Below are 22,171 nucleotides of genomic sequence, written 5' to 3'. Positions count from 1 at the left end.
AAACATATGTATGTTAAAAATACACGTTAAAAGATAGTTTCATTTAAAAAAAATAATGCCGGTCACACATGAAATAAAAATTAAACATATAACATTATATAACATTAAAAAACTGTAAAATACCAACTTATATTACTTATGCAAAAGTAGGTACATAGTAGGTAATAGTGTATTGAATTTGGGATGATTTTTTCTGTGAGAGCTTTTTAAAATGTCTTTATATATGTATGTATATGTACATATACATACTTCAGATTGATACATATTGATTATGAGTTAAAATAATCAACATAGAAAACAGTTGAATAGTAAAAATGAATTCGTAAACGACAAATATTATTAATTAAAAACTAACTTTGATTTCATAGCAAATTTGAAAATAGGTAAATGGGAAAGATTTTATCTTTATTATCGATGTAAAAATGCACTAATCTCTTTTTTGTCCGCTTGTTACCTGCTTGAATCGGCCTAGGGTTATTTTATTAATTTGTTTTGGATATTGTGACAAGGGAACTGACCATTCTGAACACCCGAGCAGACCTTTCCCTAAATTTTATTATGCCATAAGTAGGTAAAATCCGTTACTCGAAAACAGTTATACCATTTTGCTTTAGTGTCCAAAATACCCTAAGAGTATAAAGACCAAATAATGCTTTTATAATTTTGCTAAAAATGTACATATTATTTGCGGGGGCCTTGGGCCCCCTTCGAAAGCCGGGCCTCAGTTATTTTACCCTTCCCCCCCCCCGTCGGCCCTGCATAGTGGTAGTAGTATTGTTAAGCTCGGGCTTATAAATATTTTGGGTATATATTTTTATATATTCTTCTTTATTCTGGGTTACTTTCGGTCTATTTTACTTCCTTCTATGTACATCATACCTCTCCACATACATATGTACATACATACATCGTCCCTCTTGTATTTAAATACATGTTATGGCTACTTTTTCTTCCTCATTTTCCTAATGCTGAGTGTCGTGGTCATTAATATCGTCTGGAATTTGATGGATTATCCGCCTCCACTCCTCCCGGTTCTGTGCCAAGTTGATCATCTCTTGGGAAACCGTTCTTTTTGCTCGCCTTTCCTTCAGCGTTTCTATGACTACCATCCTCTCCAGACTCTCCACATTCTTCTTGGCCAAAGTAGGAAAGTACCCTATTCCTACATGTTGTGGAGTCTCTGAAACTGCCAGCTCTTTGGGGATGGAGATGTTCGTGCGTCTTGCGGTCCACAACACCAGATTTGGAATGCATCTAGCGTGTACCATTCTCTCTTTTTTAGGTCCATGTCTCGACTCCATACAATGCAATGGGGAAAACCAGAAATCGCACCAAATGGATTTTCGTTCTTCTCACAGTAGAGCGTTTCTTCCATATCTTTTTATCAGACTAACGATCGTCGTTTTTGCTATTTCTACTCTTCTGCGGATTTCCAATTAGCAGCCTCCTTGGATTGAGATCAAGGCATCTAAGTTGATAAAGTCGTCGACTTTTTCGCTTTCGATTCGCTATCTATAGGTATAATATACAATTTTTTTAGCCATAGAACTGAAATATGTACATATTATTAAAATCGAAAAGGTTTACGAAGTTACGAAAAGGCTCTTTCAGTAACTTTTACCTTGCATTTTTTCACTTTACCGACGTCAATTGCACATCTCTATTTATTAAATGTATAAATCAATAGTATTTGCTAGTTTTGGCTTTAAGTAAGATCTTGTATCGCTTTGGTTCTTATATTAATTACATATGTATGTATGTACATACATATAATTAACAAATTTTAGTTTTAGGTAATATATATGTACATACATAGATGTACATTATTGTTCCGTCTCGAACGGAACGGTCTTAATTTATTACATTCTTTGAAGGGGTGTTGGTCTCATTTTAGGGTCTCGATGAGTAAGTTTTCTAGGAGGTAGCTCGTGTTATGTAATACACGGAAGCGAGGGTTATGGAAGAACTTTGATTGCGTTTGAATTTTGTGCGAGTACATACATACATATGTACATACATCCATAGATATGCGTATGTATTCATCCAGTTAAATTGAAATACGTATCCGTAGTACGATATACATCAAGTTAAGTTGAAATACGTTAGCTATTTTAACCGGAATTCTAATGTATGTAGATACATATGTACATATATTATCTTTAATTAAGATTCAGTTTTTCTCCAGACTCTTTTCATGTAAATAATTTTTATATATTTTTATACAAAAATCATTTTATATCGGCTATATTTTTTGGAAATGTCTTCTTTGGAGTTTTTGGTTCTTTTTCAATTTTGAATTTGTTCCTATTGTCATAATTTTGACTCAATGCACTACTGGTGTGAAGAGTTAATTCAAAAGTGTTGAAAAGCTCATTTTGTTTTATTTAAATTTAATAGTATGCTTTTGTATTATGTATTCTATGCATTTAGTTATGATAGCTAGTGATAATAATAAGTGTAATGAAATCTGTAAGATACATTTGTAAGTGGATTCTAAGTATAAGTGATGACATGGTAAAAGCTCTGCATCGGGAATGCACTAACTATGTATATGTATTTTCTAGGTTGATGTTCTAATTTGAAGGTAGTTAAATATATCGGTTGCCCTCGAAAGTGGTTGAAATGATTAAAAATACCATGTACATTGTTTACCAATACCACGTATTTTGATTTGAGTTTTTAATGCAGTTGAATTTATTAATTGTATACATATTTCCGCCAGGTGGATGATGCATCCATGTTTTAAGTTTTAATCATGAAATCACAAGTTTTGAATGAAAGATTAAAATACTACAGTTTAACTAGACTTATGTACGTATAGATATTTAGCGCGTATACGGGTACGGGTATATGGCACGGAAACGGGTATAATTAAAAGCTTCAGGCTTATAGAGAAGTGGTTGAAGTATTGAAAGGGAATTTCATTTTGAATATCGTTTTGTACACGGTTGAAATTACAGGTTGTTTTAGTCAGACTCTGAGGGATGATAGCATAATTAAAGCTCCTAATGTAACTCGAAAATGAGTATGATACACGATGATAAGTTTAAGGACCTTAAAATTGAATAGTGGGATCATAGAACAAGGAAGTGGATGTATTGTGAAAACCCCTGATACCATTTGTTTGAAGTATTTAGAAGTATGGAGATTTTTTATGCCCTAGGGGATGATAGCCTCATTTCAATTAAATGAAAATGAAAGCTTACTGGTCGTGATTACTTATGGAACGACGGCCTCATTAGAGGGTTAGAATGAGGAAGTAGAGGGATTATGAAAACACTTGATTGCATTTGAATTTCGAAAGGTGTGTGTGTGTATATCGCGGGTTAGGGTGGGCGGTGGGCGGTGGGAGGCACATGTGTTTCCTTTATTTATGGCAATGGAGTTTTTGGGGGTCTGGGGGGCGGCGCGCCGGTCAGGGTGCAGGCGGCGGCGGCGCGGCGCTTTTCCTGAATTATAATCGAAGCCATTGATTTGGGTGTGGTGGGCGGGGGCGCGGGCGGGGGCGGCGGCGCGCGCCGCCCGGCGCCTTCGCCTTGCAAGCGCGTGAGAGCGCCGTGCGCCGCCGGCCCGATCGCACATGCCGCGCCCCGACAACACCCCTACCCTCATCCAAGCCAAGGAAATTCACACACAAGTGAGTCCACCAACCCTCCTAAAACCACCCCTACGAACATATCAACATTTACCCCTTCACACATCCTCCCATCTCTTATCATCTACCTTGTTCTTTGCTGTCGTTCTTCATGTTGTTGTTGTTGTTGTCGTAAATGTCATTGTCGATGTTCATGTTCTGAGTTTGATCGCGCGCGCTCCAACTGTCAAAGTCGCATGTTTTTTTTGTGTGTGTGTGCGTGTGTGTGTATGTGTGAATGTGTGTCAGGTGGGTGGGTGGGTGGGGGGAGGTTCAGGCCCGCACTTCAATGTTGTCATATCTTTTATACATTGTTGCAGTGCATGCATTTTTGCCCAATCGAAAATACGTACACATGTTTAAGAATTTTCACATGAATTTTGTTCAGTCGTGTGAAAATTTCTTGATTTCTTTATTGTATGTAATTTAGATTGATTTCACTGTGTGTGTGTACTTTGTAGAATTACATAATTTTGAAGTGCATTATTATGTATCGCACAATATTAGGCGTTGTTAAATTGTTCGAAAGTTTGCAGTGTATGCTTATTGTATGCACTTTCACGATTAATGCTTGCTCATCAGATAACTATCATGTAAAGGTAAGTATTTATGTATGTAGGAGAGCAAGGTAGTGGTTAACTGATGGCACTACTCATTCAAATGCATACAACTAACTGTATATCCGCTTGTAATTTCCGCTTTATAATTTTGAAACACCTACATACATTCATAAATATGAATAGGATTGAATTTTGCATCGGTTTTTATGTATGTACATACATAAATGTTGCAAAAAGCGTATAATGCATTCTTTAAAAGTACATACATAGTTTTGCATAAAAGATTCTACCCAGATGAATGAAATTGTGTGTTTATTTTTTACAAACTCAATATTTTTTGTACGTAGAATTTTCCCAAGTATGATATATAAAAGAATTTGTTGATTCTATTACTCTTATACATATACGATCTTATTTTCATGTATTGATTTAATATTTGTTAATGCATGTATATTGGCTGCCACAAGATAACATAAACCAGTTATATTATTTATAATAAGGATCATTCAGCCTTTGAGTAATAAACTACGTATCTATGTACATATGTGCGCGAGTTGAAAAAAAATCGAGTTTTAAATGCTTTTAGAACGACTATAAAATTAGAACCAATTTGAATAAATAATTGGACGGCCCCGCTTTGACTTACTAACACCATAGTTTTTCCATAATTTCTGACCGGGGAAAAAAAGAATCCCAGCCAGTGTTGACCCAATCCCGACACGCGGAGCGTGTCTGTGTGCGAATTCCCGGTCGATTGTGCAGCATTCAGCATCCAGCAACCGTCCCGTCCCGGTGACCTATTATTATGTGCGCCTCGGTTGCGCCACTCGGCTCTACGGCGATGATGATGATGATGATGAAACCAATAAATAAAACACATATGCATAGTGTGAAAAAATACCCAGCTGTGTGTGCTGATCTGAAACACGCTTTTTCACGCGATCATTGTTTACATGCAATTTTTGCCACTGGAAAACTCTCGTGGGCCCCTCGTATGCAAACACACCTGATATCGACGAATTGCGCGCATATTTTAACTACATTGTATATTATTTGGCACTTATTATTATTTTTCTTCAGCTTAACGCTATGAGGTGGTATATTCGTTTTAAAATCTGCTATACGAATGTGAATGGATTGTCGAAAATCTTTGTTGCTTTTTTTTCGTGGTCGTTTTGTGCATGTGTGTGTGTGTGTGTTTGTTACGCATGCAAATTAATTGATAACTGTTTATTACGCGGTTCTCGTACACCTGCTCTTGCGTCATTAAAATTATATCTCTATATCTTTGTCGGTGAGCCGGTAAAAGTGACCAAGTCGTGGTTTACGCGGAGTCAATAATTAAGTATGCTTTTTCAAAATGCACTTCAATGTAAACTTGATGGACTCGATGAATGTATTTTTTTTTTGAAATTGTATTGGAAAATATTTTAAAATTTCATCAACTTTTTATATTCGAATATAATATTATATATGAATGCTTATATATTACGAAGACCCCCTCGTTTCCTGGAAAATATAATTATTATTTTTTCCTGACATAATTTAATCGACAACTTTTCTGGTAACAAATACTATTGATGATAATGATTATGATTTCTACATTTTGGCGAAGCTGCTATGTAGACACACTGAGGTTAAGAACTTCTTTATATTTGTATTGGAGTCTTTTGTTCGAGCATTTCTGAAAATCTGTAACGTTCAAAGTTGGGGTACTTTCAAATAGAAAAACATTAAAATTGGAGGTCCTAGGTCGAAAACATGACCATGAATCGCGGATATGCATATATAATATATATAATTATTTAATTCAATTAATCTGAACATTAATTTTTATAAACATATTTATGTACATACATATAATATGTATGTATGTAGATAACATGTTTATAGAATTAAATTGCATAAAAATAATGCATGTACATATTATTTTTTTATTTATTTATTTTATTCTAAACAGACCATTGTGGCATAACAGGAATTCCTAAAGCGCCACAATGGTCAAAAAACATAACACAAAAAAAAACAAAATAACAATTAAACACAAATCAATACACAACGAAAATAATACACCCATCAATTATACATAAAAAAATAAAATACATATGTATGTACATATAAATAAACAGAGGAAAAGCAGGAGGAAAATATGTCCTTGGTCTCGATTGTGCTTTCTTGGAAAGAAAATGTTTTACGGATTTGTTTTTTTCTCAAAAAAGAAGAAAGGTTCGTTAGTTTAGTCAGAGATGGATATTAAATAACAATTACATTACATACTTATATGTATAATAAAATATATGGAAAATCCAATTAGGCATTCAATTATTTTAATAAGCTAGCAACGATAGGGAGTCTTGTTAATTTTCATCAAAATATCACAACACATAAAAATTCTATTTTTGAGATGAAGAAATGATTATAATCATATTAAAATGAAAGTTGTAGTAATGATTACCTTTTAAGTATTATGTACGACTATTTTGTAATAAAATTTATTTGTTGAATAGAGCGAAAAACATCTACAAAACATAAATTTCATATTTACGTATGTTCATTAACATTTAATATAAATAAAAATCGGCAAAAGGTAAACAAAAGACAATTTTCACTGAGATTAATACAAAACCGGTTCATCGAGATTTTAAAGCCTAACACGATTTTAAACATCCAAAGCATGCACGGTGTACACCTGACATAACTGAAAATTTTTTGAACTTGGTCAGTTTTGCTCACCGCGCCCATACACAGCTTTCAGAACATAAAAAGTACACATGTACATGCATATATTCATTTTGTACAGTTTTGTACTCGTAAATTAACGAAACTGTCGTTTATTAACCAAACCACCCGCCAACGAAACAACCTTGTACACTAAAAAAAAAAAACACACGCAAGGGGGGAATTATTAATCTGGTATAAATTATCAATAAAACGAACGGCTATTCATAATGAACGCGCGTGTGTGTGTTTGTCTTTTGAAAACGTCTTTTTTTCCCGAGCATAGTAATGAATGCCCTACTAAGTCTTACTCTCCTATTCCTCGGTGGGTATAAAAACGACCGGTTCTTTTTACATTTTACGTCGACCTTGTATAATACGTATGACGACGACTACCGTAAATTCTCCACACAAAAAAGCCTTTCCTGATTGTGTCTGGATGTCTTATTCAGTGTTTCGGTGTCCGTTTTGATGTTGTTACGTAGTTTTTTCCACAATTTTATAGACTTGTGTCGTTTAGTTGCGGGGATTGCTTTTGGCGGAAACGCTCTGCATATTTGCTATAGCGTCACGCGCCGCACGAAAAATAGATGATGGCGCCACTGCATTGTGCTCATAGACTTTTCTGTTAAGCCTGGTTTATACGAGTCTCAAGTCGTGGAGGAAAATCTTAGGAACCGGCCCAAATAGACATTGAAAGTTATTATATGTTTTTGTCTGGGTTATACTAATGATTGGCTTTGAATTTAGAGTGGCAGTAGTTACGTGCAATTCGAATAGATTAAGGGGCAGACACATTGAATCATACGGCACGCCATGCTTAGATAGGCTCCATCTGTGATGGGCGTAGCCAGCAGCATAGCTCGGACGTTAAGCTTCTGCTTACCGTCAAGAAGGTGCCGGGTTCAATCCCTGAATGAAAAATGAATTTTTCAGAGTATGCTGTTGGTCAGACCTGGACTTGTGACTCCAGGTTGATCGTTTCCTATCAGAGTTTGCCAATTTTCTCTGATTTCATTGTTGAAACGGTTCCCGGAAAAAAAAAAATTGGCTAAAAATCCTTCCTACCTACTATGTCACCATTATTTGAAATTTGATTGATGTACAATAAAAAAATTATGTACAATTCATAGATGTCTCGTTAATTTGCGAGTTTTTTCAGTGTCTCGCAATTCAACGACTTATAATAAAAATGCTGCATTTGTATTTGTAATTGGCCAGGAAGGCGCATTGGGATTTACCTGTAAGGCCTTCCTGGTATATATGTAAAATAAAAATAAAAATAAAATAAAATAATCCGTTCTATTGATTGGTATGCTTTTAATTGGTGATATATTTGTATTGAAATACATATGTATATGTAGATCATGAGATGGCACCCTCCTCTGTCGAACACCTTTTATCGTCTCCTTACGACGCCACTGTGTATATTATTCAAATATAATAGTTGTAATTTGTATGTATTCGACTTGATATTGTTAGTGACTACACCTTCACTTCTGATGTGAATTAGAATGCTATTGAGTCGAAATCAGGTGAAGGATATAACGTGAGAGGGGAGGGTATAATAAATTTGAATAGCTTCATGGAATTTACAATATCCGTAGTATTTTCCACGTTTTTATTTGAAACTTCTTCGAATATTGAATCTCTAACTCCTGCGTGTGTGTCACCGATGTGATGTTTATTATTCAACATTACCTCATCGAGTTACTCGCGGTTGCATATCATTTTGAAAAGATCGACACCACGTGTCACAGTGACATTAACATCAACCGCATGTTTTTGAATCCAACCATCTCGCTCATTCTCTACATACATATTGTCCGATTAATAAATATGTACATATGTGCACGTGTAATGGAAATGGCGATCAAATTATACTGCGTGTTATTATTAGAATTGGAAATGTTTGATCGCCGAATTTTCCCAACGTGCAAGGTGTCTTTATCATTCGTGTGGTGTTGAGATTATTGATTTCGGCTAAGTTCATAACTTATGAACATACATACATATGTACATATGTATGTGTTACAGACGATGCATGTCGCAAATTTAGTAAGGATTCTTGTAACAAAGTGATTCTCGTACTGTTTTCATTTGCGGTACTGATTTTCATTTATTAATATACTATTTTAGGATTGTACATAAAATGAAAATTGCATAAGTGTGAATGGAATTTTTCCTTTATAGTTACAATTAATTATGTCTACGAGGTGAAAATTTTATTTAATTAAGTTCGAATTTCTTTGAAATATCATTGGAAATTACAGTACTCATTTGTTTATTATGGTAAATTTTGTTATTTTCGTATTACACTGTTTGACGAAAAACATTAAGCTACGCTTTTCTTTTATGGATCCGTTTGTCTTTTCTTTTTTGAATTTTAATCTTTTTGAATTTTAACCAATTTTTTAGGTAATTCAGACAGAGTATCTAAGACATGTTTTTCTTATTTTCGTCGTCTTCAGGATGACTTGCATCCGTTTGTAAGGTTATGAAATCCCTAGAATATCTGTAGATTTCATACTTATACATTATTTAAAACTAAATAAATAAAATACAATATAAAATGACAATTATTTATTAGTATATAGTAATATGAGGAAATCAGGGCTGTGGATTTGGAATCGGATTTTGGGAAAATGTCGAAGTCGGTGTTGTGTTTTTTTAATGACTCCAAAGCTCTGGAGAAAATACGCAAATAAATGCACCAATGAGCATCTTTAAATTATTTAATGGTCTCCGTGTAATATAATAGAAGTGACCAATAATTGTAAATATATAAGTTTTCTAAGAAGATAATACATACATTTACATGTGTATAGTCATTATACAAAATCCATGATATGAAATGTACATATGTATATTAACTAATGAGCCAAAATTTCGGAAAACGGCATAGCAGAAAGGAAATTCGTTTTTCATTATTATTATGTGCATACATTTGCCCATTTTTGAACAGCGCCAAACTTTCGATTCTCTTTACATTTTTTTATATTTACTATTCTACATATGTATATGTATATAAAATATCTGATTTTTGATTTTTAAATGCTTTTATTGCTCACAAATTATGTTTGCTCACAAATTACCTTAGATCTATTCTAATAACAAATGATATATTCTAATATACATAATGACAGGAGAAAAAACAACCGATTAAAAAAATATATTTTCGTCTTTTTAGCTATAAAACCAACTTCGACCGAAATTTAAAGAGTTTTTTCCATTGCTGGAAATATTTGTGTCAAATCTAGAACTAGGCAATCGGATTCTCATTTAAATATTTTAGTATTCTTAAGAAGTTCATGAATTTCAAATAAATTTATTTTTATAATTAGATTCTTTTCATTTTATATATGTATATATATTGTGTATTTTTTGAATAAGTAAATTTTATATTAATAAAATATAAATTATATTGAAAAATTATTATTTTTACACATTTCCCGGAATATCGGGAATCCCGGGAACGATCGTGAGCTTCGTCCCGTATCACGGGAATTGAAAAGTCCGGGAAATCAGAAACCCCAGACATGTCATATTCAAAATTTTCAAACCACTATTACAAATGCTTTTGTTTGAATATATTATATACAATTTTTGTAAGACATTATATTCAAACATCTGTACATGTGTACAGACACATTTGCCTATTTTTAAAATTCGTTAAGCCTTCGATTTTCCCAACAAATTTTCTTTTTTTATATTTACTAAAATCTATTCTTTTTATTAATATATGTATGTGTGTATGTGCGTATATCCGAATATCAGCAGTGTACGTGATGCTCAAAATTTTCAAATGCATTTGTTTACACTTACACGACGACTAAAGTACTCATAGTTGTTTTGTCCGACTTTCAATTCCGACATACATACACATTTCAATCGAAAAAAAAAATGAAAATTTCCAAACGGCTCATTTCGCACCGACAATAGAACCGGCAATGTCGACATTGCCCGCGCCACTACAATGGGTGCAGTGCATTGCAGCAACCGAGAGCGGGGCTGCTCTGCATCCCTCCCCACCCGGCAGATGCGCTCTCGATTTGAATAGCGGGGGTCTGGGGGCCTCCGGGAGGGGGGCGACGGGGGCCCCGGGGGGGTCGGGGGGCGGAGGCGCGTAACCTTGTGCGGCGCCCCCACCGCCGAATTGTGCACTCATCAGATTTGGGTCCGGTGAGGTGCTCCAGGCGCGGCTCTCGCGACAACCGCGTGCGCCCTCCCCCCCCACCACCTCCCAAAAACAGACACTCACACACACGTATAGTCACTTACACACGTTTGGGCTCAGCACGCGCGCGCGCTCAAATTCGAACTGCCGAAATTCGGTCGCGAACCGCCGCAGCTCGCGGAAGTGTGCCGCTCCCGTACTCTCTTTCGTGATGCGCGCATCTATTTTCCTCCACACCGTCCGAATTTGTCGATACTGCCAGAAGTGATTGTTGTGAATTGTTTCCGTGAGAGACCATGTCGTCTCTGTACAGTGATTTGTAAGTTTGGCTATTTCTGTGTGTTTTTGGTGTATGTGTGTTATTTCGCCGACGAATTTGCGCAGAACACGTGAACGCACGCTGATAACCGACTGGCGGCGCTAGTGTCGCCCTCCCTCCCCCCACGTCAAACCCTCCCCCTCGCTCCTCGCGCCACCCCACGACCCACCCCCTCAAAACAAACCCGAGTGTAGTTTAAGGTGGCGCATCTATGGGACCTTTGGTAGATTCCTTGCGGATTTCGTTCACTTCTACTGTAAGTGCCTTTTTTTGGTTGGATAAAAAAATTCAAGTCTTTTCTTTTTTGTTTTTTTTTCTTTGCCAGCTCATCTAATTGTATGTACATTGCGTTAAATATTCAATTTGCATATAAAACTAATTAACATTCACGGCCTTCCTCACAGTACTGCATACGAAAGTGTCGCTTACTTGTTTTGACAATGTTTTTTTATTTTGAGAAAGGTCGAATTCGATCAACGTATATTCAATATTACATAAAATATTTTGTTTTTTCATACTAAAACGCAACGGGAAATTTTATTTCATATATTTATCGATTTAAGTCAATTTAAAAAATACTTTTTTCATATTCGATCACTTAAAATTGTTAAAGCTATGATTTTGTATTTTAAACTAAGGCGTATTAAAAAAATTATGCGTACTTCTAAAGAACGTCGTTGGTGTGTTTTTATATAGAAATTCATATTCTAAACAAAATTTTATACCATTCCAATGATAAGATCACTTCCGGGTGCCTCTTTTCATACATTTTCTCAACGCTCCTTTGGACTACGGGTGTTTTCAGTATATTTGAGTCATTATTTTACGATGGGTTGAGTCACGGGAGATTCGTCGAATTGCCGAAAACCTTCGTGCGAAAAAATGAGACTCGGAAGTTCAAGAACGTTCTCACAAATAATGAAATAGAGAGAAAAGAAAAAAAAGACACCGTCACGTGGCTCACCACCTCACCCCGTCGACATTGTATTCGGGTACTTGCGAAGAGTCCACAGGCATTGTAAGACGCCCATGGGGTACTTTTTTTCTTCATCCCGCGTGATTTATGTCCGGTAGGGCGGGAAATGGGTCAAGGGCTCCCCTGGTGCCCAAACTCGGTGTAAATTTCCGCAAAGAATTGCAATCGAGACTCGAATGCATGCTGATGTATGATATAACGGTCGGTTTCGAATGTCCGGCTCTCCTCCCACAAGTGTGACCCATTTAGATAGAGAGACACGCAATCGCGCGGTATTGCGCAAACGCAACCATCGCATCGCATCGCGCGCGCCTAAACTTGAATCAGACATCAAGGTTATTAGGGTGTTTGTATATCAGAGTAAATGCGTATACAAAATATTGTATGGGTGTGTGTTTTTGACGGTTAATTTTTATTGCAGGTTTGTACGCATTTTTGGTATGCTGGCGTAAATTACGCTACTAGCGTGTGTGTATGTATTATAGTGTGTACGTCGATATTTTATCAAGTGAACATTTTGTTTGTTATCTAATCCGCTATCATCAAAACAAATGTGTAATGTGTTTTTCTTTTTTTATGTTATTCCGCTAACGGCAAGTTTTTTGTTTATTGCACATTATGTGTGCGTTAGTTTTTTATTAGTTTGTTAGGTGGTTATTGTTAATGGATTTTCAAAATTCATCATTTTGTTCCTGCATAAGATCTATTTTGTGCAGCTGTCTTACATGTACGATTATTTATTTAATATGTACATTAATTCTCGATTATGTACATACATAAAAGCGTTTCAGCAAAAAGACGTACGAAATGTAAGAAAAGAAAATAAAAAAAAAAAACCGAAATATCATGTATCATGTTTTCTTACGATTTCATTATTTTTCTTATGTTTCATCAATTTTTTTACGAATGAGATCCAGCGTGTTTTACTGTACGTGTAATTGGAAATGTATCAAATGATAAACCGAATTTACGAAGCTTTAATTGAATCATTATCGGGCTTTTATTTTTTTATTGTAATTTATAATAAATTTAAAAGGCAACAATTTAAATGGTCATTTTTTCTCAATAAATGGTCAGTGACTTTTACGAAGATTTAGTGATAGTGTACTATGAACGGTTAGTAAATCACTTCTATTTTTTACCAAGCAGTTGGTGACTGATTTAACTTACTGATCATCTTTTACTGGCTAAATCAAACGGAGTTGCGAAGTGATCAAATAAATAAAGGCCTATTTAAAACAAAATATGTATATAAAAATGAAAGGATGTATATATGTATGTGTTAGTGTTTGTATGTTGGTATGTGGTGAGTGCATGGACAAGTATGGAGATTCAAAAAAAATAATGTAGAAATATCAAGAGCTATTACAAATATCGATTTTGATTTCGATTCCGATTCCGATGACGACTTCGGTCCCGATCATTATTATTATACATATAACCTTATTTTCCGAAACCATCCGTTCAAATATCAACGGGCACAGCACTAGTATATACTATTGCACAACCAAAATTTTAATTTTAATAAATCGTTCGAATCTTTACAGTATCTTTGGTTAAAAGAAATTATGGAAGTTTTATTTCTAATGTTAAACTTTTGGATTCAAATTTCCTATTCTTAAATTTTTAAACATACAATTATTTTTTAAAAACTAAAAAAAATTTGTTTGTAATTAATTTTTGTATATTTTGTTTGTCCATATGTTACATACTACTAGAGAAGTTTCTTTCGTTTATTCACATTTCGAATACAAAAAATTCCTTTCACACCCTACTTTACATCCAATTGAATGATCTACATACATTAGGTAGGAGTGACAACTGTTATGTTTGAAACTAGTTTGAATGCAATTTGGCAAAATTTGGGGTGCGGAAAAAACTGCATTAACTCGTATTCGTTGACAATTGGTCGGTGTATTCTCGCATACAATACATTTCCGGAAAATTGAATACTTCGTTTTGAGCTAGATTCCAGATGGAATATTAGAAAAAAATAGACTTAGAATTTTTTAGTAGAATTTTTTCATTTAAAGAATAGTTTATATAACTGTTTTTCAATCTATCTAATGACGCTTAATTCTTTGCAGCGGATATTTGGTCGGCCTGCTCTCGCCGTAGTCGCATTTGGGACGCTTTGCAAGAGTGCACGTAAACGCAAAATCGCTTCGAAACCCTGTGTCTATCTCAAATCTCAAAAATAATACCTCTGTGTGTGTGTCTGTGTATTTGTGTGCGTACATATATTATACATTATATGTTCGTAGTTTAGAGAAGATCTTTGCGTTTATATTTCTGGTATATATATCGCCACATAGTGATCGAAGAGAATGTTGTTGAGCGTTGATATATCAAGATCGTACAAACGACGAAATTCGAAAATCACCTATCGAACTGGGTTTTCCGAGGAAATGGACGGCGGATCGGTCACTGTTTTGAATTGTTAAGGTATTTAATAAACGTTTTTTTCCCTTTTTATTTTCTTAATTTTTTTTATTAAGTAGGATTTTTTTTGTTATTTTTTAGATCGGTTAGTAGATCGGCGGTCGGCAACCTTTTTTATAATCTAAGAGGAACTTTTCAATTCCATTTTATATAACCGAAGTATTTCATGGATATATTTTGTATTATCTTTTAGATATTTGTATACAAACTAAAATTTGTTCGTAAATGGTTGACAATACTAAACGCTAACTTTTTAGTTAAAGTAATTTTAAAATGTTCAATAATAAAACCGTTTATTACATTTTCGGATGAATTTAAAGAAGCTGTTAAAGTCAAGGCTTTTGCTCTAATTAAAACTCCTTCCAAAGTCATCATTGTTTTTATTTTAAGTAGCCTACTTAATTTTAATCGTGTTTATAACACTCTTACTGAATTATGTATAACTTTTAGTGATTTCTTATCTTATGACGTATGTAAGTAATTGCACCTCATTTCAAGTGCTACTTTTTTGCAAAGTCTTCATTTATTATCTAAAGTGAAACATATTTTACGTTTTGTCAAAGACAACAGGCAATGAATGTGTAGGGACAATCTTATGTTGAATTCAACTTTTGATAGAAGCGTTTAAACTAAACGAGATGAATATGTTTTAGCCATAGCATACTCATTTTGAAGCGTTGAAGTACATATATAAATGTTTTATCATTTTTAGTAAGCCAGTATTTTGAGATCTTCTCAAGTCAAACTTTCTGCCTTCTGGAGAGGATGCATTAATCAATTTTGTACGTAACCATCAAAGCAACTAGTTTAGTTTACAAGCATTTGCTACGATTTTTAAGTTTTGCTATTTAATAAGTCATATTGGAAGTATATTATATGATATATTATTAAATCATAATCAATGATTCAGTCGAATCGAATTCATTTTGAAAAAGGCATAAGTTGTTTCATATCTGCCCCACATCAAAGCCATCCAATTCTTCCGTGCATCAGATTGTTTCCTCTTTTAAGGGATTTTTTTACATTTATTCTACATTGACAATCTTCTGGTTGTCGACCGATGAGCTAGTTTTTAGTAGTTTTTTTTTATATTCAGAGTTGACGATTGTGGGATTTGGGCAGTTTTGATTGTCGCGGAACAAAACAATTGTTATGCGTGAGCGGTGTTACGGTGGCATCCCGGCCGCATAACGGGACGCTTGACTGTTGCAATCGCTGCGCTCGTGTTGCAGTTCGTTCACACCCAAAACCAATTGCAATGCTTCACCTGTACGTTCAAATGCCCCGTCTAGAACTATCTCTTTGTTCTCAGGTCGAAATCTGCTAGATAGACTGCCTCCGGTCTGGTTCATTCCAATGCACCGGTCGAAGAGTTGCAGATTTAGCTGTTGATAAACAAATTCGATTATTAAATCGTTTGATTTGATAGCCCAATATGATTTATTGATGATTGGAATTTAAACCTATCGAACCGTTTATATAATATTATATTAGTCAAACTCAAATCTTATTGGATAATTTAAAAAAAAACTTTCGCTTATAAAAATCGGATGAAAGTCCATAATATACAACGATTACAAACATGTTTTTATGATTTTCTTTCACCTAGTCAGATTTTTGTTTCAATTTTTCATATACATAATGATTTTTTTTGTAATTTATACATATATTTAGTAACCATTCGATTGACTAATATAATTAAATTTGCTTTTGAAAAGTACAGTTGTGTATACATATACATACATATATTTATCACTTGCTTGCTTTAAATTGCTAAACATCTCACTTGATATACATATGTACATATGTAGATTTGTACAAAATGCTGCTATATTTTAAATCTTCACAAAACAGATTACGGTATTTTTTACCCACTCTGTAGATTTTAATCTTAGCCTCAGAACTTATTATAGTGCATTGAATCAATATATTATAATTTTTTTGTGTGAATTATTATGCTTGTGTATGTTAACTAATGTTAATATTGATGAGTTTGTACAAAGTTAAATCAAATCAAATGCTTATACATAAATATTAGTAATATATATATATATATATATATATATATATATATATATATATATATATATATATATATATATATATATATATATATTTTAGTACGTATTATTTGGATAAAATCTTCTGAGTGCTTTTATGTACCTATGTACATTAACTCTTCTTCAGTGATGTCGTATTGTTTTGTAATTTTAATGTAGATACGCATTTGTGTGTTTTAAGATAGTTTCAAGATATTAAACAAGTCGTTCAAAGCTTGAATAGCATTCTTGGAACTGTTTGATTTCATAATAATGTAATATAACTATAAAACTAATTCATACTAAATCCTCGCAGCTCACAGTGATGAATAAATTTTCACACGTCTTTAAAAACATTTTAAATATTGTGATTTATTACATACATATCCCGCATGTGATTAGAATAAAATAGGCGTTATTGACGAAATATGATAATACGAGATTAATTTGTTTGTTTTCACCGTGGTTGCGTATCTTCTACCTACAATATTATACGCTTAACCCGAGATCTTCCTATGGATCTTTATTGCAGTTAATACACCGTTAGAACCGCATTTTTGGCATGTAACATATTTGAAAAGGTTTTCGGAAAAGTATGCGTGAATTTTAACGGTAACTCATCGAACCGAGGGTGACCATTTGGCATTTGCATTTTGCACGCACCACGTATGTGGAACGTGACTCTGTCAAACCAGTTAACCGACGCAGTGGCCAATCCATCTGCGAATTATATGTATCTAGTATCTAGTACATACATATGTGCAAGTTCGAAATTCCGTTTTGCAAAAAAAAGAGGACACATTTTTCCTACACCTCCGGGCGTGTCTGTTCGAAAATGTACACACGTATGCTTCGCTATCTTCGACGAGTCGCAGTTGCAAACTTATTTAAAAATGTGATGCAACGTTACGTGTGTGTGGAAGCTGCAGACGCAATGATGTGTCTATTTTTGAACGCTTGGATGTTCTGATTTTTTATTTATCCGGTGCAACTGGCCAAATTTTTCATTACATGCTGTAATAGGATATGTGTGTTTGTTTGCAAACTTGCTCTTTTTTTATTGTTTTTCGTACTTGAGCTGCATAGCTATGAGTTTGGCACTTTGGTTAGCTGATGAATGTAGATATGAAATATTATTAGTCATTGTTGATGGTCCACTTGAAAGCTGGCTTGAGTTAGAACCGGAAAATTGCGACTTGATCTAGTTGAGATCGGAATTTTTATTTAATTGTGTCTTGGATCACAGGAATGCGTTTTAAATGACGTTAAACGCGTTTATTTCTATTTTTAGTTTCAATTTGAGGTAGTGCTTTCTTTTTAACTAAAATTTTAATATTGATCTTGGAGTTTTAACTGAAAAATTAAATAATTGAATGATAAAAGTTAAAAGTTTTCATCGGTCACCAAATTATTAAAAAATTATATTTCATTTTTTATAATATTTATTAATATAAATTTCCACTTATAAAATGCAAAATGTTATATTATTATATTTGTATAATTTGGTCTAAGTAGACTTTTTATCTTTAATGTATTGTTTAAATAATCTATTAATTTAATATATGTTTCGCCAGAGCTGTATTGAAAATTTGAGGAGCGTTTTAAAATTATTTCATAATATAATATTCATTAATAAGAAAATGCCCCAACAAGAGAAAAATAACCAATGAATTTCGTAACGGTTCCCATGCGTAAATAATTTAATTTGAGGTCATTGGAATAAAAATATTGTATTCTGAAGACAATTTTCATACTTCAAGTAACACGTATATAGGACCATTGCCATGTTTCTGCATCGTTGAACAAATTTCTGCACTTTTGATCGGAACTCAAAATTTTCGCACGATTTTCCACATCAATGCATCCCAGTCTTCGATTGTGGGCGTGCAAGCAAAACCATATTGGTTGTGAGTGAGGTTAGTTAGCGCGTGGGTGAGCGAACGCCACACGTGTCCATGACGTCATTGCCCAAACATTATCATTGGTCGTTTCTATTCGGTTTCTCGCTTGTTTACGGAAAACTAGTTTTTCTCTTGCGGCGACCTTCAATTTTCATTCCATAGTTCGATTTTTCCCTACCCATATGAACCTACTACGCATAATTCACAATACCTACTACATATCTGCAGTAAGATGTTATAATGGTTTTATCTCTTGTGAAAACTTTCTCCGCTGTCGAGTTTCCCTCCCAAAAGTGCCGAATCTCTTTCTCCCGTTTTTCGTGCAAACTTCCGCTCTCTGGATACTGCCCCGCGTAATTAATTTCCAAAGTCAATTACGATGGACCGGAAATCTCGAAAGCTAAGTGTGTACGATGCGGGATGCTTTTGTAAGTTTTAAAAATATTACAGCAATCGACCAACTTCGCGCTGGTCTATTCCCAGAATTTGTAATAGAATAGAAATGCATGTAAATAGATTCCGACCTATCGAAACCCTTATCTTTGTTTCTACATAAATTTTTGGTTGGGATATTATCGTTTCAAACATTGACTGTGTACTTATTGATAACTGTAGTTCGAAGTTGTATGACATATATCTAATATATTAGGCAAACTTGTCATTTTCGATGTGCAGAATCGTTTGTTTGCTTCTAGGATTTTTTATGAAGCTTTTTCATTGCTTCCTATATTTATTGTACGGTTAGCACAATTACCATAGAAGAGGCCGAATTAAGAATACTTGGAAAGAAAATAGTAAGGATAATTTGCATTTGGCATTTAGACATGCATATTTACTAGAAGTAATTCCATACATACATACATATGTATGATACATATAACATGATATTTTTTAATTCCTTCATGTGAGGTCTTCATTAATTTTGATTATACGAAATTCTAAGATGACAGTTCTCTTCCTATTTTATTGAAACTAATAACAGATTGTCAGTTTAAAAAAAAACGAGATATTTCAATATTGATATTCAGCTATATTTTTGCGGTGATATGTACATACATACAATATAAGTATGCATGTACATAAACAATAATAAAACATATATCTGTGGACTATGCGGTATTCTATATGTTTATTAAGTTTTATTATGAATTCTGGACATCAAATAATTCGAGAAAATGTTTCGGATAAACACGAAAGTATGCTAAAAACTATAAACTTACATATGTATATTCAGTACTTCTAACATCCCAGTTGATCGCTTTGGTTCGTTTTTGGAATATTAGAGGACCATATTAATATCTAGAGAAGAAGTTAACATATGTAAGTACGAGGTATATGAAAAGATACCCTACTTCCCGAACAACTTGAAAGTTTTTCTAAGGTTCCAACTGAAAAATCATTGCAACTTTAATGAAAGAGAACTTAAAATTAAATAAAAATTTTCAATACTTACTAAATGAATACTCCATTAAAGGAATATTATCAAAAAGCACAATGCCGTATCTATCGACACTTCGTATAAAGTAAAAAAATAGTACTTATGCATATCATGATATTTGATTAAGAACCACTAAAATGTCGGGGTTCTTGGTAAAAGTAAGCACATTTCAAAATGATATCTTTAGTGCTTCGAATTCCGGTTGAAGAATCATTAGCCCGAAGCAATCTCGAGTATTCTTCTATTACATTTTATATGGAGCTCTAGTGACAGAGCTACATAATTGCTTGGAAATTGATAATGCAATCGAGGTTTCTGAGATATACACACAGAATCGTACGCGGCACGTGTTTTTTTTTAGATACATAGTTTTGCACATGCAAAACACGGTGGAATGCTTAGTCCGTCTCGTTGCGATCTTTCCAAAAGTCATCTCCTTTAGTGCTTTTGGTGATATTTTGCCTTTGTATTTACAGTGATAGATATCGGTGATTCCCATATTTGAAGAAATGTAGTAGACACTTGAAGAAATAATAAGATCGTACGAATTAACAAAGATATAAAGAAACGCCCATCCCACCTGGAAACCACGAGCACATCTTTGTCGTACGATTCAGTGTGTTTGCGCCTTTATGTGACAATTTATGGTCGCTATTCTTAGTTTCAAAGCCTTTATCTCAGTGCCTTCCTACCAGGAGCACTAAGTTATATTTTATTTTATTTTATTTTATTTTATTGTCACAAATCAATACACACTCGCCATTACAGATTTGCTCCAATGCGACGGGTGTACGTTAATGAAATACATAAACAATCAGAAATCAGAAATACAGTAATACATACATATACAATCAGAATATATAGAATATAACAATAATGAAATACATAAACAAATCAGAAATAATAATCATAGTGACATCTATGGATTTCAGATTACTGTGTATAATTAATACAAATTATACACAGGCAGATTTTTGTGACAACAGGATTAGATTTTTTTAATACCAATTTTCAGGAACCGTTTCAGCAATGATCAGATAAAATTGGCAAACTCTGATAGAGAAACGATCGATTTGGAGTCACAAAACCCCCAAATCTAACCAGCAGTGGCGAGGACACGAACCTATGACCTCAGTGATGCTAAATATATACGCTATCACTAAGCCAAACTGCTGGCTGTATGTAATTCTCTTGGGTCACTTCGTAGAAACATTTCTTTTTCTTTTTCACACTATCTGTCTATATATTTATGTATATAAATCAATGTTTGTCTGCCTGTCTGTCCGTCACGTATGCGTTCCTATACCATTCAACCGATTGCAATGAAACTTACATGAGTTATTGTGTATATGTCCGCAATTGTTTCCGCGAACGGGAAAACAGGAATGAGTGGCATTGTAATTATAATTACTGTATTTTAATTTGATTATTGACTATTAATGTGAAACTGAAACATTCACTTATCGAGAAACGGGAACGGGAACATGAATTGCATGCGTTATTGTGGCATTGTAACGCATGCCGGGTTCAGCTAGTATCTTATAATATTTGCTTTATAGGTTATCAGTATCTCTCATACATATTTTTACTTCACTCATGGATTATACATATGTATATTGTTGTATGGTTAGCCATAATGACTGGAGTAAATCTGTAAATTTGTCACATGGTAAAATTGTAAATAAATATATGTAATTAAGAACGAAAGAAAAGTTTAGCCAATTCTGCAATCCAACGTTGCAACACTGACTAGACGAGACAGCGGATATGTTTCTGCATATACAGTGTGTATTAGAATAACTCAATAGATATTTCCTCATCAGGAATGGATTCGAATTAAAATATTCAGCATGCACGTACTGCAATTGGTACGCCATTGTGACAACAGACAGTTGGGTTGCGCGTGCGGGCACGGCTCTTGTGCAAGAAGAGCGACCCAGGCAGCGTTGAGAACTCTTCTTGTTTTG

General features: G+C 34.1%; 1 protein-coding gene across 5 annotated transcripts in view; it reads left to right on the top strand.

Annotated features, from left to right (window-relative positions):
* chinmo (Chronologically inappropriate morphogenesis) overlaps positions 1 to 22,171 on the top strand; it is a 125,473-nt gene that overhangs the window by 55,502 nt on the left and 47,800 nt on the right. Inside the window, exons 3-4 of one of the 5 annotated variants that reach the window (XR_013261118.1) lie at positions 14,472 to 14,829; positions 14,908 to 15,755. The exons of 1 other annotated variant lie outside the window; for it this stretch is intronic. Coding sequence is in view for 1 of the 4 variants with exons in the window: in XM_077440371.1 (XP_077296497.1) it covers positions 11,386 to 11,408 (23 nt within the window). In the remaining 3 variants the exon portion in view is untranslated. Of the gene's footprint in view, positions 1 to 11,238; positions 11,665 to 14,471; positions 14,830 to 14,907; positions 15,756 to 22,171 lie in introns of those variants that run through there. 3 more of the 5 variants (XM_077440373.1, XM_077440371.1, XM_077440374.1) reach the window with 3 other exon arrangements.

The sequence above is a fragment of the Arctopsyche grandis genome, chromosome 10, assembly GCF_051622035.1.
Source record: "Arctopsyche grandis isolate Sample6627 chromosome 10, ASM5162203v2, whole genome shotgun sequence".
Lineage (NCBI taxonomy): Eukaryota > Metazoa > Arthropoda > Insecta > Trichoptera > Hydropsychidae > Arctopsyche > Arctopsyche grandis.
This window is presented reverse-complemented; position numbering and strand designations above follow the sequence as displayed.